Source organism: Lingula anatina, chromosome 2 (genome assembly GCF_051362555.1).
Source record: "Lingula anatina isolate TDL-2025a chromosome 2, LinAna3.0, whole genome shotgun sequence".
Lineage (NCBI taxonomy): Eukaryota > Metazoa > Brachiopoda > Lingulata > Lingulida > Lingulidae > Lingula > Lingula anatina.
This window is the reverse complement of record NC_141768.1, coordinates 7589606-7617281: the sequence shown is the minus strand read 5'-3', so window position 1 is coordinate 7617281 and position 27676 is coordinate 7589606. Positions and strand designations below refer to the sequence as shown.

The 27676-nt window shown below is 33.8% G+C and overlaps 1 protein-coding gene across 7 annotated transcripts in view; it reads right to left on the bottom strand.

The window, feature by feature from the left end:
• LOC106172388 (uncharacterized) overlaps positions 1 to 27676 on the bottom strand; it is an 80605-nt gene that overhangs the window by 39017 nt on the left and 13912 nt on the right. For 4 of the 7 annotated variants that reach the window (XM_087006623.1, XM_087006621.1, XM_087006620.1 and 1 more), the window contains exons 8-57: positions 27309 to 27443; positions 26564 to 26629; positions 26232 to 26297; positions 25719 to 25897; positions 25209 to 25297; positions 24343 to 24488; positions 24165 to 24220; positions 23766 to 23922; positions 23449 to 23522; positions 23057 to 23176; positions 22440 to 22607; positions 21819 to 21959; positions 20636 to 20717; positions 19932 to 20074; positions 19155 to 19571; positions 18706 to 18861; positions 18234 to 18351; positions 17667 to 17787; positions 17215 to 17369; positions 16715 to 16828; positions 16299 to 16433; positions 16024 to 16089; positions 15660 to 15725; positions 14999 to 15183; positions 14669 to 14763; positions 14160 to 14302; positions 13914 to 13969; positions 13489 to 13645; positions 12895 to 12968; positions 11844 to 11963; positions 11421 to 11588; positions 10901 to 11041; positions 10573 to 10651; positions 10160 to 10302; positions 9362 to 9778; positions 8837 to 8992; positions 8426 to 8540; positions 4372 to 4492; positions 3957 to 4111; positions 3652 to 3765; positions 3244 to 3378; positions 3017 to 3082; positions 2696 to 2761; positions 2202 to 2386; positions 1948 to 2033; positions 1508 to 1650; positions 1238 to 1293; positions 809 to 965; positions 284 to 366; positions 8 to 127 (exon numbers count right to left, since the gene is read on the bottom strand). In XM_087006623.1, coding sequence (XP_086862749.1) covers positions 8 to 127; positions 284 to 366; positions 809 to 965; positions 1238 to 1293; positions 1508 to 1650; positions 1948 to 2033; positions 2202 to 2386; positions 2696 to 2761; positions 3017 to 3082; positions 3244 to 3378; positions 3652 to 3765; positions 3957 to 4111; positions 4372 to 4492; positions 8426 to 8540; positions 8837 to 8992; positions 9362 to 9778; positions 10160 to 10302; positions 10573 to 10651; positions 10901 to 11041; positions 11421 to 11588; positions 11844 to 11963; positions 12895 to 12968; positions 13489 to 13645; positions 13914 to 13969; positions 14160 to 14302; positions 14669 to 14763; positions 14999 to 15183; positions 15660 to 15725; positions 16024 to 16089; positions 16299 to 16433; positions 16715 to 16828; positions 17215 to 17369; positions 17667 to 17787; positions 18234 to 18351; positions 18706 to 18861; positions 19155 to 19571; positions 19932 to 20074; positions 20636 to 20717; positions 21819 to 21959; positions 22440 to 22607; positions 23057 to 23176; positions 23449 to 23522; positions 23766 to 23922; positions 24165 to 24220; positions 24343 to 24488; positions 25209 to 25297; positions 25719 to 25897; positions 26232 to 26297; positions 26564 to 26629; positions 27309 to 27443 — 6506 coding nt within the window. Of the gene's footprint in view, positions 1 to 7; positions 128 to 283; positions 367 to 808; positions 966 to 1237; positions 1294 to 1507; positions 1651 to 1947; positions 2034 to 2201; positions 2387 to 2695; positions 2762 to 3016; positions 3083 to 3243; positions 3379 to 3651; positions 3766 to 3956; positions 4112 to 4371; positions 4493 to 8425; positions 8541 to 8836; positions 8993 to 9361; positions 9779 to 10159; positions 10303 to 10572; positions 10652 to 10900; positions 11042 to 11420; positions 11589 to 11843; positions 11964 to 12894; positions 12969 to 13488; positions 13646 to 13913; positions 13970 to 14159; positions 14303 to 14668; positions 14764 to 14998; positions 15184 to 15659; positions 15726 to 16023; positions 16090 to 16298; positions 16434 to 16714; positions 16829 to 17214; positions 17370 to 17666; positions 17788 to 18233; positions 18352 to 18705; positions 18862 to 19154; positions 19572 to 19931; positions 20075 to 20635; positions 20718 to 20804; positions 20884 to 21818; positions 21960 to 22439; positions 22608 to 23056; positions 23177 to 23448; positions 23523 to 23765; positions 23923 to 24164; positions 24221 to 24342; positions 24489 to 25208; positions 25298 to 25718; positions 25898 to 26231; positions 26298 to 26563; positions 26630 to 27308; positions 27444 to 27676 lie in introns of all 7 variants that reach the window. The other 3 variants (XM_087006618.1, XM_087006622.1, XM_087006619.1) reach the window with 3 other exon arrangements.

Below are 27676 nucleotides of genomic sequence, written 5' to 3'. Positions count from 1 at the left end.
TACTCACGGGTTATCCTCATCAGGGTTTGCCGAATTCATCCAACTGTTGAACATCTCTGTGGCTTTATCCAGGCAAGGTTGGTATCCATAGGCACAGGCTCTACCCAAAGCATTGATCCTATTGTAACTGAAGAGATATGTCAAGTAAAGGAAAAGTTGAAAAGAAAGAACAAAAACAAAATATGAAACCCAACATTCATAAGATATTTTTAACAGTGTGGCAACAGCTTATTTTAAAGATGACAAACAAGACAGACATATGTAGTTTATTATAAATCCTTACTGTTCAAGGTGCTCTCCAGGCCCTCCAGTATCCTCCCATCCCACCCTGTTGTACAGTGGTAATATCTGGTGCAACATGTACTTCTGGAAATCACAAGATTGATATTAAGATTAATAGATAAATTAAGGCAATGTCTCACCAAAAATGGTACTTTCACTGTTCAAACTCACTATGGAAATAAGATATATACATGCTAAGCTAAATCCATTTGTACATCAATGATTTTGAAATACTAGATATATCTGGATAATTTCATGGCACTAAAAATGAGGAATACAACCAAACCTGTTCAAATATTAAGTGAATAAATAAATATCTCCATTTGGTTGCATGTGAGTTCATGATTTCTGAGGGTAAACCTCACACCAATTTCTCATTTTGTATTGACTGTTCCTACCATTTTATATTGGCTGGTTTTCCAAATAATTGCTTATTTAAGGCAACAATGATAACACCTGTTGGCATCTCAAAAGCAACAATTCACTGCAATCCTGCACCTTGCAGAAGAGAACTTGAAAGATATACCTGGTAGTTTCCATAGTGTTGGGTTTTGCTCATCATAATGTCCAAGTAACCAACATTCAAGAGTGCTGCCTCCCACGGGATGTACTCTGTTTCTTTGGACAAATACTTGGTCGTCTGCATAGCTAGCTCTATGTCTACAGCTGGATCAATGCCAGAACTAAAAGAACACATTTTAAATTTTTAGCATTTTATCTTCATATTTTAGGTATTACATACGTATTATGTATTTAAAAAAAACAAATAACTTAATTACAACTGAATAGCAAAATTGAATATAAGGAGGACCTCATATTTTGAAAAAAAACACCAACTAATACCTCATACTTTCAAAGAAGATGCAAAAAAAATTAAAAACAACATTTTGGTCAGATTAATTTTTCTCCCTTAAAACTGAACATATCATTTAAAAGCTCTATTCATCATTCTTACTTTGCTATGTTGAAGGCATCATCTATAATTTGAGCTCTGTTTTTCACATGTATCATCTGAAAAAAAATGTTCCAGATGTACTTTAAAAATGATATGAAAAATCCATGGGGTCTTTTAAGTTTGCTGTAAAAAGGAGCACATTAAATATGTCCATTTCTTTTAAGAGATTTACAAAGGACACCATGTATGGTTGTAGAAGGCAATGCTCTAGACCTGTCATTTGTAATGAATCAGAGTGCTTATTCCTTCCATGCCATGAATATCACTTACCCTGTGATGAGTGTTCAGTTGATTGAGGATGTTGTCCCAATTCTTCCTGTCATAGTTGACCCTGTAGTAGCCATACTGCTGAAGATTGCCAATCACCCAACCATCATCTCCAACATTATTCAAGTCAGTTGTATTAAGACTAACTGTTAAAACATAAAAGCACAAGAATGAACATGGTTCTAAGCACCTTTGTTAACGCCAATAAATATGAAAATGAAGCACAGTGAAAAGATTGACAATTTCTAATGTTCCAGAAAATCTCCTGCTGTGTGAATGACAATTGATAGTGTACTATAGTGAAAATGGTGGCAAATTCTAAGTAAAAAGGACAAGAGGATGTTTAATATTCAAGCTTTAATTAATACTGGACTTAATATCTTACTTATCCTTCAAACTGTGTAACAGGTAAAAAATAGTTTTTGTTAGAAATGTAGTTTTACTGTCATTTTTTTTCATCCATCTTATGGTGCCATTCCACATTGGAGAATTACTTGTGGTGAGAGTTAAAGGTATCTCCCATTTGTAACTGAAAAAAATATTATAGTATTGAGAAAATAGTTTTAACATGGATCTTGAACCTACCTTCATCAGAGTCACCAAAACTATTTGAAAAGAACTGAAATTTAAAATGTTTAAAAGTAACTTTCATATCACTGACTTGAAATAAAGATCTTTTGCATAAATCCCAACTTACTTGAAAGGTGAAGGATATTTAGGGTTTGGTTCTACAGTTGGATCTATGAGAAAATGAGACTGTGATACAGTTGATGGTTGTTCACTGTAGGTTCTGTTTATCTTGACCACTGGGTAACCCATCTGGAGTGTCCAAGTGTCCATTATTGTCTTCACATCCACCGGGTGTCCATCTTCTCTGGTTTGCTGAGAAAATACAAGCATAAATTAAATTTTTTCAAATTAAAATATAATTTGCTCTATCAATAAAAACACTCTTATAATTATGGTTCTTTGAATTCTATGAAGCACAAATACTGCATTTTACTTTTTTTTTGTCAAAAGATGTCAACATTAGAGGGAAGATCAAAACATGTCTTGCACTGAGCCATAAATACAAAAAAATATGCTTCTTACAGCTTACAAAATAAATAAAGGAAATAATTTACAGAAACAGGACATAAATGCACATATCTGAAGCTTCAGTTGCTGCCAGCCTGCTAGATATTAATTTACCTCACTGAGGGCAGCCCATAAATCATCATGTGTGGCAACATCATAGGCATGCCTGTTAAGGTAACGCTGTTTAAGAGAAAAAGTAATTGCATTATCTATCATATCTTGTTGGGTAAGAAAAATTCAATTTTGCAAACTACATGTGTGCAATAAATGCTATATTTATGAGGTAGTTCACAATTTCAAAATTCCAGTATTAAAAAAAAATTGAAACACCCAAACTTACAGTTATATGTTATTTAAATATTTATGCTCACAAGGCTACTTAATTATATATGTATATTCCTAACTTAAAAAACATTTTATTAAGAAAACACATACTGTAAGGCCTCTTCTAAACACATCCTCAGTCAAAAAGTTGTTCATCATGCGTATAATTGATGCTCCCTGAAATATAAGAAGTGATAATAAGCTATTTTGTAAGAGACAATCATATTTCTAAATACTTAGAGAAATGTTTTCAAGGATGAAAGAAACATTTGTCAGCCTTCATTATACACCTCTTAACTAACAATTAATTTTCAATATAATATTCAAAGGAACAATACCTTAGCATAAGAGATCCTGTCAAATATCTCATTGATCTCATCAGGATGTCCCACAGGAACATAGATGGGGTGAGAGTTGGCCAGGCCATCCAATTTGAACACATCCTCAAGATCTTCGACTAAAAACTGTTCCATCTATTAAAAAAAGTCATTATGTTATATGCAACTATCATTTTTTTATTTCAAAATGTCTCTTAAAGACAGAGGCATATTTCCTTTTACATGCTCTCTGGATCACCAGAACATTTTCCCCATTTGGGCATGTTATGAAAATATGTTCAAAAAACTTGGTTTCTAAATCACTAAATACACAATTTTTACCTTATGGTAACCTTCAAGGTCCTCTTTTTCAGACATTTAAATATTCAATAGTTTCACATCACATGTATTCCAGCCATATATCATTACCATTTTCCATGTTGATTCAATGAAGTCCACCCCCAGGTATTCCACATAGCTGGCAAATCCTTCATTAAGCCAAAGGTCATCCCACCACAGTGGAGACACAAGGTTACCAAACCACTGGAAGGCATATCACACATCATAGGATGAGTTGAATTTACACGTAACCTCAATACTGAAGGATTTTTTTTAATGAATTAATATTGTAATGGAAAATTGTGACCAACCATCATTTTTCTTTCAATTAATGCATAGGTATTTGAGGTATTTTGCACATTTTCAGTTTAAAATTTCATCTTTAATCTACCCACCTGATGGGCCAGTTCATGTGACACAACCACTGCCACTCTCTGTTTATTACTAGCAGACGACACTTTAGGATCATAGAGAAGAGCTGTCTCCCTGTAAGTAATCAGACCCCAGTTTTCCATGGCTCCAGCAGGAAAGTCTGGGATGGCTATCATGTCTAAATAAACAATTCAAAATGTTCAATGTTTACTACCAGCAGATGACACCTTGGGATCATATAGCAGAGCAGTTGCCGTGTTAGTAATCAGATTTCAGTTCTCCAAGACTCCATGCAGTTGCGAAGTCTTGGATTGTTTTACTTGGATGTTTTTTATAATTATAAATAAATGTCCAGGATACCAAGTTTTACACCTTATGGAATAAAGTAGTCATTTACTGATAAACAATTATGACAGGTGTAATTTTATGAAACCTCACCTTGTTTTGGAAGAGGGAAACTTATGTTATAGTAGTTTTCAAAGTGTTCCAGAATATTAACTCCAGCATTCAGAGCATAAGCTGTCTGGTCCTCGGCTTCTCGTCGTGCCCAAACTCTGACCTACAGGCGACAGGAAAAACAAGTTAAAAGTTCTTCTTAAATTTGTTTCATTTTGTTTTGAAATCATTACCAAGGTATCCTTTTTGAATACAAACATTAAAGGCAAAATACAAAAAATTCAAATGCATGTCTCAGTGGGTCTGTTTTTCACTGGAAAATCCTTAATAAATTGCCAGTGAAACAAATTATTTTAAAATGTTAAACAAGGCAGCAAAGCTGTCAAATGTACAGACAAAAAACAGAAAATAAAGATGCAAAATGGGTCATTTTGTCAATTTTGATGCAATAATAAATAATGCTTATAATAGCACTGTCAGTCAACACTGAATTTTAATCATGCACAACAGGTAAAATGGTCAATAACATGAGTGGACCCAGAGATATTTTCTGACAGTATTCCAAAGTATCTATTTTGATCCATCCTCCATTTTGATGGTCTTCCAACAGAAGAAAAAATAGATACCAGGCAATATAAACTTAATAACCTGACTGTCTTCCGGAAGACCCAGAAGATGGTCTCAATCAACCCTTTCAATAAGATTACAGTTTCAGGACCATGAGTTCAAATTCACATGATGAAAGTCTCAATATTTGAAAAATGATGACAGTGCATAAAATAATATTACATAAGTAACATAATGTTCAAAGACATAAAAAACAATACAACTGCTTATGTGGAAATACAGAAATGTCAGAGCCTCAGGTGGATGAGAGTTAAAAGTCACAAATGCAAGTGTTTGAGAAAAAATTATACAGGAAAACATAACAAAACTAGCAAAGCGCTCCGAGAGTGCAGACCTCTGCCAAGGTAGCAATTGTTGATTATTATTGATTATTGTCCTCTTTGGCCCACTTCTGACAGTTCCTGAAAATTTCAGCAAAATCGGTCCATAACTTTTTGAGTTATGTTGATGACAAACAGGGGTGAAAATATAACCTCCTTGGCAGAGGTAAATATAATTCCAATGAAGCTGCTATTCAAACTTTTAATCTTTGAGTTTGATATATATATATATATATATATATATATATATATATATATATATATATATATATATATATATATATATATATTAAAAACTTATTTGCAATATTAAACAAAATTCACCTGCATAATTATCACTGCTTCCTTATTATTAATCTAGCAGAGAGCTTAACCTATGGGAGTTTACAGGGAAATATCAACAAGTGTGCTTTATGTAATCTCATTTAATGGCCCATTAATTAGGCAAATTACTTTATAACACTGAAATTAGCTAAGTGATACCCAAGGGAAATTTACAGACTGACCCTCTCAAAGGTATTTCAGGCCCATAAGTCACAACTTAAGAAAAGCACAAAACAATAATGCACAAAATAGGGGACTACCAATTCTGATGCAATAATACATTATGTTTAACTGCACAGTCAACATCAAATTTTAATTTTGCACAATAGATAACACCAACGAAAGTAAAAGCATAAGGCTTCAGGCCCATCAGAGTTCAAGTTTATACTTAGAAAGTGCCAGAATGAGAAAAATGAAATTTCACACAAAATTGCATAAAATTCAATAATAAATGATAACCCAATTGACCTGGCTTTCTAATTTGAACTGCATGCCGATCTTAAAAATCATACTTGTATGTTAAAAATAATAATAAGTAGCACAGTTTTCTTTTCATAATATTTGCAGTAGCAGTGCAAAAAGATTTTTGTCAATTTTGATGTAACATTACATAATAAATTATAGAATAATTATCACCAATTTTTGATTATTGACTATAAATAGCAAGGACATGTAGAAAATTTGATTACCATTCGGCTTCATGTCCATGGGAGTTCTGAGTCCCACAATGAATATGCTAAAAAGATAATAATTATTTCACTAAAATGTATAACTTCCAGAAAAAGAAGCCAATTAGACTGCTTTTCCAACTCAGGCTGCATTTTAGTCCTGTGTTTCTTTTTTGAAAGTTTGACAGTCATAAGTAACATGGTTTTCCCATAATGGTCATCATGGCAGCAACACCAAAAATTGTGTTTTCTTCTATTTTGATGCAACATTACATAATGTTTAACAGCATAATGACCATCAATTTTTAATAATAAAATATTAGTATCATGGATATTCAGAAAATGTGACCAGCAAAGGTCTTCAAGCCCGTGGAGGTTCTAAGTCACACCTTGAAAATGACAATAAGTGAAAAATTAAATTTTCACAAAAAACTGTTTAATTGCCAGAAAAATTTACCAAACAGACTGCATTGCCTACTGAAGCTATATTTTAGTCCCATGTTTCTTTCCTGTAAGTTTGAGAACAGTGAGTGACATGATTTTCCTTAAATGGTCATCATGGGAGCAGAGCCCAAAATAGGGGTTTCCTCAAATTTTGATACAATATTACATAATATTTAACAGCATAATGACCGTCAATTTTTAATAATAAAATATTAGTATCATAGATATTCAGAAAATGTGACTAGCAAAGGTCTTCAGGACCATGGAACTTCAAAGTCACATCTTGAAAATGCCAAAATGTAAACAAGACAGCACTTTTCTGAAATGGGTTTATTTCCATTTTTAACAATTTTTAACATAAAACAAAATTAACTGTTAACTGCCATTTTTATATGACCAACTAAGAAAATTGATGAGATGGGAAAATTATCAATAGAACAGTGTTAAATGTCCAATTTCCTCCATTCTGAGATTCTGAACATAGTGGATGATTGAATCTGACAAACTGCAATGATATGTGTTTATTTCCATTTTTGACACTTCATTACACAATACACGATCAACTGACAATAATCAACTGACAATGTTGTAAAGATGCAGGAAATGTCAAACAAACACTTTTATGTATCTTATTAGTTCAATAATGAGACTATTAACATGCCTAAGAATTGAATCTGAGGAAATGTGAAAAAAAAGCATAACTTCTAAAATAATGGCCCGATTATGCTGATTTTCATACTCAACCTATGTTTTAGTAAGATTGACCACTCCTGTGAGTACAGTGACAATTGGCCTATCTGTTTTTCTTATATTGTGTTATCAGTGATGCATATATGCTGAAAAGAATGAAAAAGCAGCATAACTTCCATAAAAGTGGCTCTATCATGCTGATTTTCGAACTTGACCTGCGTATTATTAATACTCATCAGTTCTGTAAGTTTCAAACCAAAAGGTAAAACCGTTTTCCACTTATAGTGTTTACGGTGTTGCATATATGCTGAAAAAAGTGAAAAAAAAAGCATAACTTCCCTAAAAATGACCCGATCATGCTGATTTTCGAACTTGACCAGCGTATTATGAATATTCATCAGTTCTGTAACTTTCAAGCCAAAAGGTAAAACGGTTTTCCACTTATCGTGTTTACGGTATTGCATATATGCTGAAAAAAGTGAAAAAAAAAGCATAACTTCCCTAAAAATGACCCGATCATGCTGATTTTCGAACTTGACCAGCGTATTATGAACATTCATCAGTTCTGTAACTTTCAAGCCAAAAGGTAAAACGGTTTTCCACTTATCGTGTTTACGGTGTTGCATATATGCTGAAAAAATTGAAAAAACAGCATAACTTCCCTTAAAATAGCCCGATCATGCTGATTTTCGAACTTGACCGGCGTATTATGAATATTCATCAGTTCTGTAACTTTCAAGCCAAAAGGTAAAACGGTTTTTCACTTATCGTGTTTACGGTTAAAGTGCACGCCAACGGCGACGGCGACGACAGACGCAGATGATGGCTATATGTACAAACACATCTGTGTCTGTACATAAAAACTGCTCTAATCTGTCCAAAAACCTCTTAGAAAATTTTAAGCAAGTAAGCAATAGCTGTGTGATCTCTGTTGACAAACTGCTTATTACTATTCAAACTCTAATGAAACAATTAAGTGTACCAAAGTAAAAGTATGACTGCATAAAATATATATTGAATTACAGCTGTGTTCCTTGTTGTGTTTCTCTCAACATAAACAAAATCACAGATAATGAAGGCCAGCAGGTAGGTAGGCATCTTCACAGTGGGGAAGTAGTGGTCCAGCTTCCAGTCATCTCTGTAAAATATACTCAACATGTTGTAGCATCTCGGTTTATATACACTAACTACGTATACCAAGTCACTGCTTTACTTCAGGCATATTGGTGTTTGTCTTTTTCATTAATGGAATGTAATATCATGTGTTAAAAAAACTGCTTCTTAAAAAACTCCTTTCAAACTTACAAATTTTTTACAAGAACTTGTTACTTCATCTCTTCTGATTTGTGCACTTCCTTCTGTTAGAAGAAATCAAAAGAGGAATGTCTCCACATTTAAAACAATTGGTAAATCTTTTACAAACCAAATCCTTACTGTGTTGTAGTACTTCTGATAGGCATATTGGACAGGGAAATCATGGGTTCTTTTCTCCACAATGTCACTTCAAAGACAGCTTTAAATGCAGGTTCATCAAAGCAGGGGAAAGCTTTTCTGGCATCTGTGGGCTGCATCTGGGTGGTGGCAATGTGGCTGAAGAGAACACAGAAAATAATATCTAAAAATGGTTACACAATCTCCTTAAAACCACATAAATTTTTATTGCTATAAGATAAATTATTTTTTATTAAGGGAATTAATGCAGGCTTAAATTACCATCTGTGACTGGGTTAAATCACGTAAACTTTGAAGTGAAGTCGTGAACTTTGAAGTGACAAAATTTATATTTACTGGTATTTAAGAAACGAAAGTGCACATAACAAAATTTTTGCAAATTCTACAATTTTGGACTCAGTTATGTACAATCTATCTTTTTCATTATAATTTTGGCATTTAATTTATAAATGATAAACAATAAATTTACTCATTTAAGAAATATAATTTGGGATATTGCATACTTACATAGTCTCATTTCTGGTGGAGCTGAAATATTGACTCCTGTACAGTCCTGCTAAGTCATCTTTCAAAGGCCCAGTGAAGTTTATCTTTAGAGTGTAGTTTTTCCCAACCACAAAATTTTCTGGTGCATTAATCACCAAAAACTGTCTTGATTTGTCTTCACTTCTTGTAATTCCACCCACACTAGCATTGTTAGCCGTTTCCATCAACTCCACACTATTGATGGTTAGTTTATTAGTGTGAAGTTTGATGACTTTGGTGGTTTCATTACAAAGCATGGTTATCTCCACCACACCATCAAAGGTGAAGGTCTCAGGGTCACTGCCATAGATGTCAGGTCGTAGCCACAACTTGTAGTAGTTAGGTAACATGGTGGTGGGTAGGCGGACATCAGAGGGCTTGGTTATTGTATCTGTGGGGCTAGAGAAAAATGAAAAGTAACAAAACATGTTAATATAATATTGTGAAGCTCTGTGTGTGTGTGTGTGTGTGTGTGTGTGTGTGTGTGTGTGAGTGCGTGCGTGCTTGGGTGCGTGCATACATGTGTGTGTCAACAATCCTATTGTTGAGTATATAACCATTGTTCTCCTCTATGACAACCAATTAAAAGATACCTAATGATACAAATGAAACCAGTTGGTGAAAAGTACCCTTTTTTTGTTTGTCTGTTTGTTTGTTTTATTATATATTCTCCATCTCAAGCAGTACAAGAAAATCATCAGTGAAAGACAAAAGATTGGTTGACTGATATTTGATCTGTTTTAAGGCTGCTTTCATTTTCTGGACAGATAAGACACTTACTCTACATTTGCTGCCAGCCATTCTCCCAGTTTCTTTTCATTGGCCTGCATCCACTTGATATTTGCTTGCGTCTTCTCCACAGCTTGTTCAAAGGCACGCTGACCTGATCCCAGATTGTCATGGCTGGAGATAAATGCATTCAGCTGAAAAGGGAATGAAAATGGTGTTAGTATAAATCTGAAATATATTAAATTCTTTTCATTCCTAAAACTTAACTTATTGGTAAAATTAAATATTACTAGAGGAACAATACTGTGAGTTACATTTGCAAGTAGGAAACCAAAACAGAAATGCTCAAGCAGCTTAGTTTCAATTTATGTACACCACATTTAGGAAAAAACGATGACTAAAATTTGTTTTACAAACTGAAATTGCTTTTCAGGAAAGTTCCATTCCTAGAATTGACTCTATACCTGATCCAGTTCAAATTGTGTATTAAAGCTACCAGTGATGCTGTCTATCAGGCCAGAGAAGGACCAGCCACTGCCATAACTGAAACCAATAGAAAAACACTTGTCACAGCAAGTAATCTAATGTAATAACAGCAAATCATTATTTTATAAGTTTATAACAGGAACTGTTTTAAATGAAAATACATTTTAACAGATCATCCTAAAAAAACAGTTACAATCTAGTAAGTGTTCCTTTGTGGCAGAACCCAAGATGGTGTAGCTTTGATAGACAGTAGTAAAAGTATGCTAAAACATATTAAACATCATACAAAACAACACATTTCCTTACTCTCCAATAATATATGTCCATTTCTCTCTTATGAAGTCCCAGGCAAGACATCTACCTATTGGATTCCTTGCAACATAGCGTATTACTGATGTGGCATCTTGTTTTCGTACCTCAGTTGGAGTCAAGGCATAATCTAGATATCTGTGCATTAAAAAGAACTTTTTTTTCAATTCATCAAACTTTTTTTTGATCAATTATATATAATTTCATATTAAACAAAGTATAATTTGGGGGATATTCTATCAAGGAAACTTGAATCTACTTGGATTAAAAGCCTCACATGCCTAGAATACTAAATGATTATTTTGTTGACTGCTGACCTAAAACAAATGAAACAAATGGTTTTCGAACCAAAAAAAAAGTTATCCACCAAAATCAGAATATAAAAACCTGATGCAAAATAGGGATGAGGTATGCATGAATTTCACTTGATATGTTTTGCCCCATCTTATTGGATAACACAATCTGCCATAAATTCATTATTTCTTTTCAGCTAAACAATGTTCAGATTTCCTTTCACCTGCTCAAAATCCAGGTTTCAGTGCTACAAGACAGTCCATATAGCAGCTTTGATTGTTCGGAGGCTACATTGGCCTTCTTGTATCTCTCATAGGCAAAATTCCATTCAGCACTGCCTCCATTTTTTATAGCATTGCAGTACACCAGAGACTTGAGGTTAGGGGCAATTCTGCAAAATTAAGAAAATTCAACATTGAAAAAGTTATATTACACTACTTTTTCCATATTTAATAAAACATTAAATTTAATGAACACATACATGATTCTATAATTCAAAATCAGCACCATGAACAAAAATGCAAAGTAAATAATAACTTTGTGCTTACAGATAATCTTAGCCAGATAATCTTAATCTAAATTTAAAAAAAAAAATGAGTAATTTTACTGAAAAATATTTTACAAAGTATTTAAATAAGATACATACGGGTTGTTCATATCTGGATTAGCAGAACGCATCCAAGCAGTGAACATCTCACTAGCCTTGTCTCTACATGGCTGGTGTCCATAGTCACAGGCTTTTGACAGGGCATTTATACGGTTGTACCTGAAATATGTTCAGTAAAAATGTTTTAGCTGAAGAGGTGGAATGAGAGGAGTGACCTGTAGGCAGGGAGTTTAGGGAGTTACAAAGAGCTGTCCTTCTGATAGGGAAAGGTCCTTTCTGAATCAAAATTTGGCTTTGGTTCTATTTGTCGATTTGGGTCAACTAAGGGCACCCTGAGCTTCAGAGCTAACTTGACACTAACCTTTTCACTGTAGCCTATCTCCATCGTGTCAAGTAACCTCTGACGAAAATAGTTTGACCTATTTTATATAAGCCAATCGAATCCATGTTTCAAAATTTTTCACCAAAGTTTGGTGAAAACGCTGATTGGTTGATCGTCAATCGGCAATCCTCGGCTGATTCCGCAAGCTCCATACTAACAACATAGTTATTGTCGAGTGCGGAGACATCCGAGTAGTTCCGAGTGGTTCCGAGTGCATAACCGTACACAAAGAAAGCATGGAGTATATCGGAATTGAAACCAGAGCAGTATGATGCCCTGCATCATTATCTACTGAGAGACGATGTTATTTGCGTGCTGCCCACAGGTTACGGCAAGACCCTGATATTCAGCCTTATCTTTGATTGGTCCGGATTTGAACAAAGCGCGCTTTGACTCGTTCGCGTTCATTGGCTAGATCGTTTAATGAGTCATTGAGTGCGGGCTTTTAAATTTGATTGGCGGGCGGCGGAGGCAATCGAATCTGGTCAGAGGTTACTTGACACGATGGAGATAGGCTACAGTGAAAAGGTTAGTGTCAAGTTAGCTCTGAAGCTCAGGGTGACTAAGGGTGGAGAAGCACTTTTTCACAAAAAGAGCCTCTTTTTTGAAAATTGTTGGCTACAAGCCTGAGAGGATATGGTACTTGTGTGTGTGCTGGAGGATTTGTTGGTTGTTATGATTTTGACAGATAAATGCAATATTACATACTGTTCAATATGATCTCCAGTATCCTCCCAACCAACTTTGTTGTACAGAGGTAATATCTGGCCTAACATGTATTTCTGCAAAAGAAGGTGAAAGGTTAAAAAGAATAACTTAAACAAAGTTGTAAATGAGTATAAAGCCAAGAATTTTGATTAATGTAAAAACTTTAATCACATTTTACTACTACATGTAATTTGATCATATCAGTCATCAAAATAAAATGGAATGCAGGATTCTAAATATTACAACACTGAGCTGTAAATGTACAAATACAACATTACTTGTAACAAAAAATCTGAAAAGCACATGACCGAATGCTAGCTTCATCTCTCACTCCTGGTGATTCCTGTATATTTATGTAAACTTACACATAATTGATAAAAACTAATTCACAAAAGCTATCTGAAGATCCCCGGCCAGGGCATTGAAAACGCTCTTGTACTCTACCCACTGCTGCTTTATTTCTACTCTGGTAAATAACTTCCACAAACCCACTAGAGTGGTCCCTTGAAAAAATTGAAGCAACAATCAAAATCTGGTAATTCTGTCGAACTTGGAAAGAATAGAAAAAATCAAGTTCTGCACTCTGTATTCTACCTGGTAATTGCCATAAAGTCCTGTTTTGCTCAGCATGCGGTCAGTCTGTCCCATGCTTATCAGGGCAGTCTCCCATGGTATATAGTCCACCTCCTTGACTAGGTACTTGGTGGTCTCCATGGCCAGCACTATATCCACATCACTGTCCATGCCAGAACTAGAATTGAAACAATTTGTGAGTATAGGGGAACAGTTAATCACTTTATTCACTATCCATTCAGAAATATTTACTTCCTAAAAAAATTCAAAAATAAAATTTTAATCGAAACATAAGAATTCCAACAAAATGAAATGCTAGCTAACTGTTGAATGAATGATGAATGTTACTAGACAAATAAAGAAAAGATTTTAAAAGTCTCACAGGGAGTGAAAATATTTATTGATTTCACCACACACCAAATGACAAAAAAACTAAATGCAACTACCTTCCTATGTTGAAGACATCATCAATGATCTGAGCTCTGTTCTTCACATTTATTTTCTGGAAGGAGAAAACCATCACACCTTCACACATTTTTACAAAATCATTGACATGAACCACTTTATATACCCACAATAATCTAATATCCAATATCCCTGTGACTTTAATATTGGGATTTCTAAAATAATTCACCATCATCTTGGCAAATGCAATCTAATGTATCTAATCAAATGCAATATTGTTAAGTTACCGTGTGATCATCTTGGAGTTGACTGAGAATGTTGTCCCAATTCTTCCTGTCATAGTTGACCCTGTAGTAGCCATACTGCTGAAGATTGCCAATCACCCAACCATCATCTCCAACATTATTCAAGTCAGTTGTATTGAGCATAACTAATGAAACAAGATGAAACAAGAAGTTATTCAACAATCTGTATGGCAAACAAAAGTTAGTTAGTATTGATATTCTTTATCTATATATTCAAAATCTAATCTTTCCACATGGAATGATTACCTTTACTTGGTCATTTTTACGCAGAAAATTAGTTCTAATTATTTTAACATGGGATCTATTCAACATTTATTAATTTATCTAATTGTTATCATTATTTTCATCTTTTTTGTAATACTGATATTAAAATTCTAGTATACACACATTATAACACCCTCTCTATTCCTTATACAAATTTTCTTGAAAATAACACATCTAAAACCAAGTATATCCATGAACAAGATGTAAATTGTTTTACTATAACTCACAGTTTGCATCATTTTTATGCATCCACCTGATATCAGTTCCACCCCACTGTGGGTTTACAGAAGTTGTAAAGGTTAGGGGCACCTCCCACTTGTAGCTAGTTAGAAAATAACAAGACATCTTTATTTTCTAGACAATACCAGTAAGGCAAGAAATGTTCTTTGCTGGTTATATGTTTGTGTTTAAAAAGGTTTGGCTTTTTAAATACTATAATACAGTCAGGTTCATCAGGCAGTTTTGGCTATAATCCATAAACAAAGAAAAACGTTTTAAGAAAACATAAGTTAACAATCTGTAATACAGTCAAATGAAGGATGATGAATTCAACTTACTTGAAAGGTGAAGGATATTTAGGGTTTGGTTCTACAGTTGGATCTATGAGAAAATGAGACTGTGTCACAGTAGCTGAGTGTCCACTGTAGTCCCTGTTTATCTTGACCACTGGGTAACCCATCTGGAGTGTCCAAGTGTCCATTATTGTCTTTACATCCATGAGTTCTCCTTCTTTTTGGGTTTGCTGAAATGGCAATAAGAATTCTTTTATAGCAGGGCCGTAGCCTCCGGGGGGGCAGGGGGGGCAGCTGCCCCCCCTGGGATTTGAGGCGCAAATATGGCAAAATGGCAAAATGAACCCACAATTTTTGACTTCTGATTGAGCAATAAATAACAGTTAAAATGCACTAGAATGCAGTATTATACATACAGTTTTTTAAAAATTTTCCACACCCACCCCCTCGGGGGCTTTGCCCGCTCGTGTCCGCTTACTGCCCCCCCTGGCATTTTGCTCAGGCTACGGCCCTGTATAGTGAGTGTCATAGTAATAGTTAAAAACAAAAGTCTTAATAAAATTATTTGTAAACATCAATGAATTTCAATCATCAAACAATTTTTCACAGGATATTTGAACTATTTTACTAAAAAATTGTAAAAGTAAATTGTCTTTTTGATAATTTTGTGAAAGAATCACAAAAATTCCCCAGTGATTCACATTACCTCAGTGAGGGCATTCCACAGGTCATCATGTGTGGCAACATCATAGGCATGTCTATTAAGGTAGTGCTGACAGAAAAAAGTAAATCAAATTTATCTTAATACCTCATGTGACTGTAATATATTTACGGTTAAATTTAAAAAAATTGCAAAAATCATAATGCTGCAATATCTTTTAAGTATTCACCATTATATATATATGTACTAAGATGCAATGTCCAGGAAGAGGTGATTAAACACAAACCCAGGACCAGAAACATGACATATACCCCATACAGACATATCAGGAAAAGATATCAAATAATTCTAAATAGTTTAGTTTTTTCCATGATATTTAAAGCACCATGACATCCTTTATGTCTCTTACTGTGAGTCCTCTCCTGAATAGATCTTCTGTCAAGAAGTGACTCATCATCCTTATAATAGAGGCACCCTGGAATTTACCAAAATGAAATAAAGATACATGGACAAACAAGCAGGCTGAAGAGACAAACAAAATGACCAATAGATTGAGCTAGAAGAAAGAAAAACGACATGATTTTTGTTGCTTTGCATAATGCCACATATACCAGTAGTTGCATATTAATTTCTCTTCAATCCACTCCCACTCTCTCATCCTATCAGATCCATGTTAATACTGACCTTGCTGTATGATATTGTGTCAAATATCTCATTGATCTCATCAGGATGTCCCACAGGAACATAGATGGGGTGAGAGTTGGCCAGGCCATCATAACCAAACACATCGTGCAAGGCCTCGGTAAGAAATTGCTCCATCTGATACAATGAAAAAATTAATAGGTTACTTTTTCTAAAATTTTACCACCATATCAATCAAGGACTTAATTTACCCAAGTACCAAATGAAATCGGGTTTGGACTAATTTGTCCTTTTTTAGTTATTATCCATCATGAACCTTATCTAAAGCCAAACAGCCACAAAATCTAATAATTACTGAGGGGGATTGGAATAACTTATGACAATCTAGTATCACAAATGAATGTATTTAAGATAATTATTTCTTCCAAATTTATTGACAATAAATTCTTTCAAATTACCATCTTGAAAGTTGGTTCTATGAAGTCCACTCCCAGGTACTCTACATAGCTGGCAAACCCTTCATTAAGCCACAGGTCATCCCACCACAGTGGAGTTACCAGGTTGCCAAACCACTGGAAAACAAAATTGTTTACTTGCATCATCTCATAAAGAGAAGTAAATTTTGCACCTAAAAATAAATGCAAGTAGCAGTAATAACTTTTGATTAAACTAAAATAAATATGAAATGTCTAAACAAATGATTGTTCATTAAAAATGTGTATAAGCATTCTTAATTCAATGACCATATTTTCAATGAGGGCAGACATTTGGACAGATATTCTGCAACCATATCCTTTGAATACCATACCCAACTGATCTGTTCATTCATGGAAGACTACCTTAGCTACCCATTGCTCATTCCCAGCAGGTGACTCTTTAGACAGTGGATGTGCTAGTACAAAACAACAACAACAACAAATGCAGGACTAACTACAGTGTGACATTTTCATCTACCTACCTGATGGGCCAGTTCATGTGACACTACCACTGCGACCCACTGCTTGTTGCCAGCAGACGACACTTTAGGATCATACAAAACAGCCGTCTCCCTGTAAGTGATCAGACCCCAGTTTTCCATGGCTCCAGCAGCAAAGTCTGGGATAGCTATCATGTCTAAAAAGAGTAGTTTTTTTACATTTAATATCAGCTGTCTTCACGATATCAATCAGACCCCAGTTTGACAAGACTCCAGAAATAAAGTCAGAGAAATGTTTAACGAAGAAAGAAATTTATTATTCTCTTTTCCCAATTGAATCAGAATAAAAATATTATTCACAAGTCAGGTATATTATTCTTTTTCACAGAAAAGATATTTCCTTTTTTATATGTCTCAAATATTAAATATCTTAGAGGATTTTGAAATACAAATATTGCAGTCATATTTGCTTCATAAAAGGGTTCTGTCCTTACCTTGCTTTGGTAGAGGGAATGTAATGTTGTAATAGCCTTCAAAGTACTCCAGTATGCGTACTCCAGCATCCAGTGCATAGTATGCCTGGTCCTTAGCTTCAGGTCTGGCCCAGACTCTGACCTGTAAGCATGAAACAGATATTGCTATGAATAAATTTCCTATTTCTTATAAATAAAAACTCAAAAAGTGACTTAAAAATACACCCCAAGTTTCACTGTCTACTGGAAACTTATCTCTTAATATCGCTTATACCTGTCAGCTCCCTGAAACTAAGGGTGCGTTTATTGCCCTTAGACAACTGCATGCTTGGTTACTTGACTATCCTTTTCTTCCCACAACTATCCACATCCTGTCCACATGTACATGTTTTGCTAGCTCTATAATTTTAATTCAGACTTACCTACTTAATTATTATCTCTATAAGTAATGTTTTTTTTTATCTTAATACAGACTTATCTATAATACAGGCTCACCTGTTACATCACAAAAACTGAATGCAGTCAATCTTATACAAAAACTAATAGTCAGAATGTATGAGGATTGGGTTTTTTAATTTTACTACTCACTATTGTGTTTCTGGATGTGGTATTTTCGACATAGTCAAAATCACATATAATGAAAGCCAGGAGGTATGTGGACATTTTAAGGGTGGGGAGGTAATGATCTGCAATCCATCCACCTGATCTGAAATTAAAAAAAGAATTGCTTCCAGATAAAGATCAGTAGTAAAAATAGATCAAAAATAGATCAATCAGAATTAAGTAAAAATAAAATTATGTGAATAAGTGACAACTCAAATGAAATCAAGTTATATCGATATACAAATTTACATTTTTATTAGGCATTAGTTACATACTTTAAGCTATTTTACCTATTAATTTCATATCAAAACAAAAAGTGTTTATCATTGAAACCTTTCAGATTCTTCTAGTCTTTCTGATTCCTTTCTGGGATGAAACTATTTTTTTAATTTTATTCTCGTCAATCTTAATATTTTCATCAGCATAAATGAAAATGTAGAGCACTGTCAGTTCTTACTGAGTCGTAGTATTTCTGATAGGCATGTTGGACAAGGATTTCATGGGGTCTTTTCTCCACAGAGTCACTTCAAAGACAGCTCTAAATGCAGGTTCATCAAAGCAGGGGAAAGCTTTTCTGGCATCTGTGGGCTGCATCTGGGTGGTGGCAATGTGGCTGAAGAGAACACAGAATATAATGTCTCCTCAAACCATAACAGTCAGACTGTTTATGCAATTTTATTGCTATCAGATAAGTTATTCTGAATTATTGGAATCTATGCAACTTCAAACAATAATTCTACTTTTAACTGACAAAGATAACATCCATGATAAAGTAATCAAGAAACTTACTCAACACAAATTCTTGCATTTAATTTCACTCTATCAATATCTGTTACAGTTATGGAAAAATTTTTAACCAATATCAAGAAATGAACAGAAAATCAGTGTGTGAATTAAACAACTTACACTGTCTTATTCTTTGCAGTACTGAAATACTGACTTCTGTAAAGTCCAGTCAGGTCATCCTTTAATGGTCCTTCAAACTTCATCTTTAATGTGTAATTTTTTCCTTTTTCAAGAACATGTGGCAGATTTAGAATGAAAAACTGATTTTCAGTGTCCATTTCGGTGTTTGATATATCTAATCGGACTCCGTTTTCATCCATTAATTTCACATCATTTTCAGGGATGGTCAGCTTATTGCTGTGAAGTTTTATTTGTAGTGTGCTTTCATTGCAGAAAATGGTGATTTCTACTGATCCAGAAAAGTTGAAGTGTTCTGGGTCATTTCCATAAATATCAGGTTTTAGATCTAGTTTATAGTACACTGGATGTAAGGTAGAAGGCAGACGGACATCATTTGAAGTTCCAGGGTCCGGAGTTCTGCAGGAAAGAAAAACAAAACATATGAAACTGCTTTTCTTAATTACTTAAGAATGTGGTCAGTTAATTTTTGTCATGCATGATATGCACACACATATTTATCATCATCCCCAGGTTTCTAAAAGGCAGCCGACTAATTCCTTTTGTTGACACCACTATAAAATGGGCCCCATTAAATCTCTCTCTCTTTAGTGTTCTGTGTTAGTGTAGTAGGTTCAAATAAATCAATTCACCTATCATATTACAGTACATATCTCAAAACAAGGATCGTATAATTCTTCTATAAATCATATAAATCACATAAGATTCTAGGACTCAGGGAATCGCAATAATCTCCTCAACCTTGTTCACAACACTTACATCCCTCCACTTTTCAGCCAATCTCCCAGTTTCTGTTCATTGGCCTGCATCCACTTGATATTTGCCCGTGTCTTCTCCACAGCTTGTTCAAAGGCACGCTGACCAGATCCCAGATTCCCTTTGCTAGACATCAGAGCTTGAAGCTAAAATTTGAATAAAACTGGCTTAATTCTAATTTAGTACATTGAGTGATGAGTATTCATAAAGTACCAGACAACCCCCAAATTTTTTTTTCAAAGAAATTATAGAATAAATAAATAGGGATCGATGTGCTCAGACTTCAACCCAAGACCCTTGGATTAAAGAAAAGATGCTATACCTAAGCAATAGGGTCACTGGCCGCATTCAGAACAGTGGACTTACTTGATACTTTACCATGTCTTTACCAGTGTCTATTAGTGGATTAGATGGCAAGCTTTTCATATTTAGTGGGTCGCCATATTTGACCCGCGACAAGTTAGTCCACTGTTCTGAATGCAGCCACTGTCTACACATGCCATCATGCATAAAAACAGAGCAATCTTTCATAATCAAAATTCAATCAGGACCATACCATAACATTACCATTATTACTTTTCAAGGACATAATGTTAAAAACATATTGACAGCAGTATATGCTTGTTAATTGTTTCGTGAATCATGATCTACATAATATATAATATATAATAATCTTGCTTTGAATTTTCATTTTTTTCAAATCTTACCTGCTCTAATTCAAATTCAGTGTTGAACCAGCTAGTCACACTTGATATTAATGTACTGAAGTCAAATGGCCCACTACCATATCTATAAAACAAACATCTTTCAAGAAGATCATTTCCAAACTATCCCCAGTCAGTCAGGATTAGAGCAGATCCCAAAGCATTGTCTTACCTGTTCTAGTTCAAATTCAGTATTGAAGCCACCAGTCATGCTTGAAATTAGGGTATCAAAGGAAAACAAACCTCCAAACCTAAAAACAAATACTGCCATGTTAGTAGATGTTAGTATTAACCTGGCACATTGGTAGCATCACCCAAGCATGTTAGAATTAAGAACCATTTGCAAGCACATTGATATGTATAATATAAAGATGAAATGCAGCTTTAGGGGAATCATTTTCACTTGAAGCACATTCAGAACAGTGACTAACAGATCCCTAGATCAAATACTTCAACCCACTAAAAAGCTTGCTGCTTAATTCCTGATTATACGCCGAATAGATTCCCCACGAGGATTACCCAACAAGCATTCAAGTGGGTCACCCATATTCAATCCACGGATCTGTTAGTCTGCTGTTCTGAAAGAGCTCTTTCATAATAGTTTGATTGACCAAGACTTGTCTGCCCATAACATGATGAACACTGTTTTCTGGGGGATAATTGTCAAAAATTGAATAATGAAATAAGCGATGCTAGCTAACTGTTGAATGAATGATGAATGTTACTAGACAAATAAAGAAAAGATTCAAAAGTTGATATGTTATGCTGTAATGTGAAGTTATGAAAGGGATTGAGAATATGATCCAATTAGTAGTAAACATCACTGATGTTAAGGAACTTAATTTTGTGTTAAATTTTATTTAAAAAAATACCTGTGAAGCCAAAAAGAAATATGCCATTTTCATTAAGTTACTAGTATATATAGTCTTAAAAATAAATGCAAATGTATCCAACATAAAATCTGCACACAAACATTTAAAACAAATACAGTGTATGAATTTTTCATTACGAAATGGTCTAGTCATAATAAGCTTACAAAATAAATGCAAATGTATGCAACATAACACATACACCAAAACTACATGTAGCAATCTCAGTTTTTTTAACATTTCAATGCAATTTTCAAAAGTTGAAAATCATCATGTGGTATCTACTTGCTTTTCAGATGAGTTCAATCTTTACTTACTCAGCAAATATCTTGTCCCAGTTTGCCCTGAAGAAATTCCAGGCCATTGATTTTCCAATAGAATTCCCTGCAATGTTGGCCATCACTGAAACTGCATCTTGCTGACGCACCTCTTTCCTGTCCATTGAATACTCCAGATATCTGTTTAAATGGGAGATAAAAATTTAGCACAACAACCAAATAAATTAATAAATAAAAGTTCAACTGAACTGTTTAAGAATTTCTTGACTGGCAATGAGTGGGAAATTAAATCATATCCTTCATCAAAGAAAAAGTAGATTTGGTTAAAATTGGACAGCAGATACGATTTACCATTATATATCTATTTCCCATTAGTATAGGACTGCATTACATTGACATGTTACAAATAATTTATGGTTAAGTTTTAAAATCATGTTTTTTTATATTGTTTATATTTTTTAGAAATTAAAGTATGCAACTTAAAATTGTGTAATATATCTTGTTTGTAAAACTCGTCTCTATCACCTAATTCTATTCTTTGACAAAAAATATGTATCACCTTAGAGGTCCATTACCTATTTGTTTTACAGATACTATTTTGACTATGCCTAGTTGCATAAGATTCCATGTAATTTCCATCTTTATATGTTCAACTCTCACCTATTCAATATCCAAGGTTCATTAGAGCAGGTCAAGGCTACTATCAGCTTAGATTTCTCTGCAGCGACATTGGCTTTCTTATATCTCTCATAGGCCCAGTCCCATTCAGCCTGCCCTCCATTTTTGATGGCATAGCAGTACACCAAACTTTTCAGGTCAACCTTGATCCTAAAATTTGAATTTATTACCATTCAAAGAAAACATATACACTTTCTTCAAAAAAGAGTCATGTTTTTGCCAGAAGAGGGCACCAAAACAGCTTTGCACAACCATGTACATCCATGACTACACTAACTGCACTAACTTTTTTTTTTTGGTAAATGTAAATTCATTCTTTATTGCCATAATAATGAGATATATACGTACATATTAGGATAACATCAAATCAATCGATAAAATTAGATTTTTTTATTGTAACTTCAATAAATTTTACAACAAAATTGTTTCAAACAAAAAACATGATGCCTTGTGATAAAACAATAAAGAGTTATTTTTCATATAGTTAAATTTTTATGGTAAATGTATAATACCTTAATTCAATAACAAGCTTCAAGCAAAAATCTCCCTTTTGCAATTACTGGAAATGGAAACTGAGGGTGAGATATTAAGTTACTTACGGATTATTTGCATCTGGGTTGGGTGTGTTCATCCACTGCCTGAAAAGCTTAGTGGCTTCATCCAGACAATGCTGATGTCCATAGGCACAGGCGTGGCCTATCGCACTGGTTCTGCTGAAGCTGGAAATATTTTGAAAATTGTTATCAATGGTGCCATGCTCTGATAAAGTTATTAAATACTTCACTGAAACTAAAACAAGTTAAAATATGCATATATCTGAGCCTTATCATCATTTTTCTATGATGCACAGAGTGATCTGCATATGCTCCAGTTCTCCACAGTTCAATATTTAGCTTCAAACACACAAACACCAACAGTATCCAAAGAAAACACAAAATATGGCTATTGGTATATGACAAAAAACAATTTTTAAGATTCCAAGGAAACGTACCTCTCCACAGGGTCATCAATAGTTGCCCATCCATGTCTATTGTACAATGGAAGAATCAGACCAAGCATATAAGCCTGAAAGCATTCATATAAAAAAATTATCACATCTGGTGAAATATTAAATTATCACTTCAGTCCATCATTGTTACATTTAATTAAATCCAGACTGTTGTTACAGTAACATTTTATGGCACTTTTGCCATAAACAGAAAGTGGACAGTATTTATAATTTTTTTCTATGTTGCCAATGTGTCTTCCCTTTAAACAGCTGAAGTTGGAAGATGAAGCCTTATTTTCTTAAATCAAAAGTATAAACACCTTGAAATTTCCAAAGTGTGATGTTCTGCTCAACATGGAGTGTATATAACCAATATTGTTGAGTGCAGCTCTCCAGGGCATGTATTCAAAGTCCTTGTCTAAATGCTTGGTGGTCCTCATTGCCAGTATGACATCCACATCTGGGTCTGAACCAGATCTGAATGAAAACATACATGATTCAGTTTAAACTGTTGCAAAATGATTCAAAACAATCAGTCAAGTTACAACCTGGATAAATATGATAATCTGCAATCAACAATGCTGAAAGCTTCATTATATGGTACTGCATGTATTTATAAATAACCAGATCATTCAAGAACTGACAAAATATTTCAAAAATATAGTTGAACAAAGCACTGCAAGAGTTCAGCTCTATTAACAACCTTTCTGTTTACAAACCTGGCGATGTTGAAAGCATCATCAATAAGTTGAGCCCTGTTTATAACATGTATCATCTGAAAAAGAAAAAAAAACATGCTGCGGTGAATGTGAATTTCTCTTTCTACAGATTATGAATTCATATCTGTTTAATCTTGATTAAAGTACTTACAGGTTAATTTAAAAAAGAATCACTTACATTGTGGTCAGTGCTTAATTGCCTTATAATATTCTCCCAGTTCTTCTTATTATAGTTGACCCTGTAGTAGCCATACTGTTGGATGTTGGCCACCACCCAATCACTGCTGCCAATGTTGTCAAGGTCAGTGCTTTTGTCAAGAGTTACTACACAAAAAATATGGAATATCACCATAAGAATGAATCAGGAAAATGGGAAATTGCTTCCATTTTTGTCATGGATTCAATACAAAAAATAACAAAAAATAATAGATTTAAAATATATATATATGAGCCAAAATGTGTCTTGAAACTGGCCATGCACTTTGCAAAACCTAAATACCTAAATTATTCCATTTAGAAAACAATATTTTAAACCAAAAGAATAACTATCAACATCACTTAAACCAAATGAGGCAATTAGATATATTCAATCTAAACAATGAAAGAATTCATTTTATCATGTTTAAGTCCTATTCTAAGAAACAATTTTACTTATATCCCTATAATAGTTATAGTTAGCAATCTTTAAAAAATGATTGTATTTATAAACATTCATCAACTTTCTAAACATTTCATAATATCTTTATATATTATATAAAAATAAGGAAAAAATTATAAAAGTTAATAAACACACACACTAGACCAAAACAGTTGGGAAACATAAAACTGTTTTTCGGTAATTAAAAAACTATGAAGTGTATAGTGGAAAAATCTTCAGTGTATATTAAAAAGTAAAGAATGGTGGGTGCATTAAAATCAATAATTGGTAAAAATATTAACTTTAGCTTATATGGTTATTTTACAATTATTTAAAATAACAATGTTTGAGAACTTTTTGGTGATTATATAGATCTTTAAAAATAGAAAATAAAACATGATTCCTACTATCTGTTTGTGACATCCACTTGATTCTATTCCCCTCCCACCTTGGTTGCTTGGAGGTAGTCAATGTCAGAGGAATCTCCCATTTATAACTGAAATTTTCATAAAATCAGTCATCTGAGTATAACTTGAAATATAAACTGTGCACTGTAAGCACTCTTCTTTGCCACATAGAATTGATTTGATGAAACTATTTAGCCAAGAAGATGTCACATGATAACAGGAGATTTTTGTAAAGAAAACACTCTGTGTTTACCCCATCTGTCTGTCTTTAATGTTATAGACCATGAAGGTATTTGACTGCCCCTTTGTAGACAGCTGAAAATAATTTACATTGACAGAAAAGGACCTCTTCTCCTGTCATGTGACTGCAGATCCACACTATCATACTAAACACAAAGTCAAGCATAAGATTTTAAAGAATTAAAAACTATCATATGTAATAATTAATATACCTCATACATGTAAAATTAACATTAATTGTTTGGACATAATAGTTGGATTATAGCTCACTTATATGGACTTGGGTACTTAGGACTGGGCTCCACAGAGGGGTCAATCAGGAAATGTTTCTGGGTCACACGTACAGCACCAGTCGGGGTGGTGTTGTCCAGGTCTATCTTGACCACAGGGTAGCCCATCTGTAGTGTCCATGTGTCCATCACCTGTTTGACATCAATGCCTGTAGCCTCCTGTGTTCAAAATGTCAAAAAAAGAAGTTATTCAGCAAATTAAAAGATCGACTCCGGGAAAAGTGGCAAGAATGTGCTATTCATACAAGCCTTCAGTTTTTGGTGACTTCTAGCCTCCTATACAGGAAATGAGTTGCACTTTAATTGAAGATTTCAAATAGTTTGTCCCACTTGAAAATCTTAATAAAAAAATAGAGAGGAAACAATAATGTTAATCTTCAGTATATGTACACACACATAAACAATTTCTTCCATTCTGAACTGACAAAAACTTATTCATGTTTTGGGGGTATTTTCAAACATTTTACTCCATATTTCTCTACTGCTTCTTTACCTGAGACAGTGAAGTCCAAAGATCATCATGGGTGGCTACATCATACGCATGCTTGCGAAGATAACTCTAAATGAAAATTGTAAAGCATCTTTTGAAATGAAAGCTGTCACCATGCAAAATCATGCAAAAAGTCTAGTTTGTATAGCTTTTTGTGTAAAGTTCACATTACAGATCTCAATCTAGATACCACATGTAGAGTATAGAGGCCTTTCAAAAGCAAAAACAAATGTAAATGTTTATTTAAGTTTTTTCGGTTCAAGTTTCTAGAATTTCCTTTTATATATATATATATATACAACTTCATACATTGTTACAATTTTGGTAGAGCTCACCGTAAGTCCTTTCCTAAATGTATCCTCAGTAAGAAAGTAGCTCATCATGCGGATAATGGATGCTCCCTAGATAAAAAATATGCATTCATACAGATTAAAACAGTGCATTCATATAGATTTATAAAACATTGGAGGCTTTCTTGCATATATCTATTCTATAAAGTTGATTGATAGTCTTATGCAGTCTGTACTACTGCCATCATAAGATCCAGAAGTCAATTTTTGAATCAATGTCTGGTAGTAATTTTAGACTGCTACAAATAATTGGAAACCAATTTTAAATTATAAAATAGCATTAAAATGGCATTCAAACAACATACATACATACGTAAATAAAAGATATAATAACAATTTAAAATTTTATATTTTTTCAAGTACTTTCAATCTATCTATTAGAATTGTTTGTGATTCTAAAATCACTTACTTTGAAAGGGGAACAATATTTGCCTTCAACGGGGAAACAGGAAAACAGCTTTTGCCTTCAATTGTCACAATTATTTAAATTTTTTTTCCACATGTAACTAGCTTCTTTCTGGTGGACACTGTTGTTTTCTACATCAGATATTCATAAAAGGAGAAAGAGGCGGGGTTTTCTATGATGTATGTGTGACAGTTGTTCATCAACCGAGGGACAGAGATAATATTAGCAAATGAAGCAGGTGGAGTGCAGCATTTAACAGATCTAAAGAGGAGGTAAATAATGTAAAAATTGTGAATCTATAATGACTGTTTTGTAATAACCAACCTTGTTGTAAGAGATAGAGTCAAATATCTCAATGATCTCATCTGGATGGCCCACTGGGACATAGATGGGATGGGAACTTGCCAAACCATCAGGTCTGAATACTCCTTGAATGTCTATTGATGGGAATCTCAACCCCTGGAATGAAAAAATGTTACATCAATAATAAATTACAATCTATCAATGAAATCTTGGTATCTTGATACTATCTTATCCTTTCCTTACGTAATTTTTGTAAGATACTAGACAGCTTACAAGCAGGTGACTTCCGTTTCCCTGAAGTAACTAACTAAATATCAAAGAAGAAAATAATACATAATTTATTAATATTCAGTGAAAAATCTAATTAAAAATGGATATGGGATAATTCT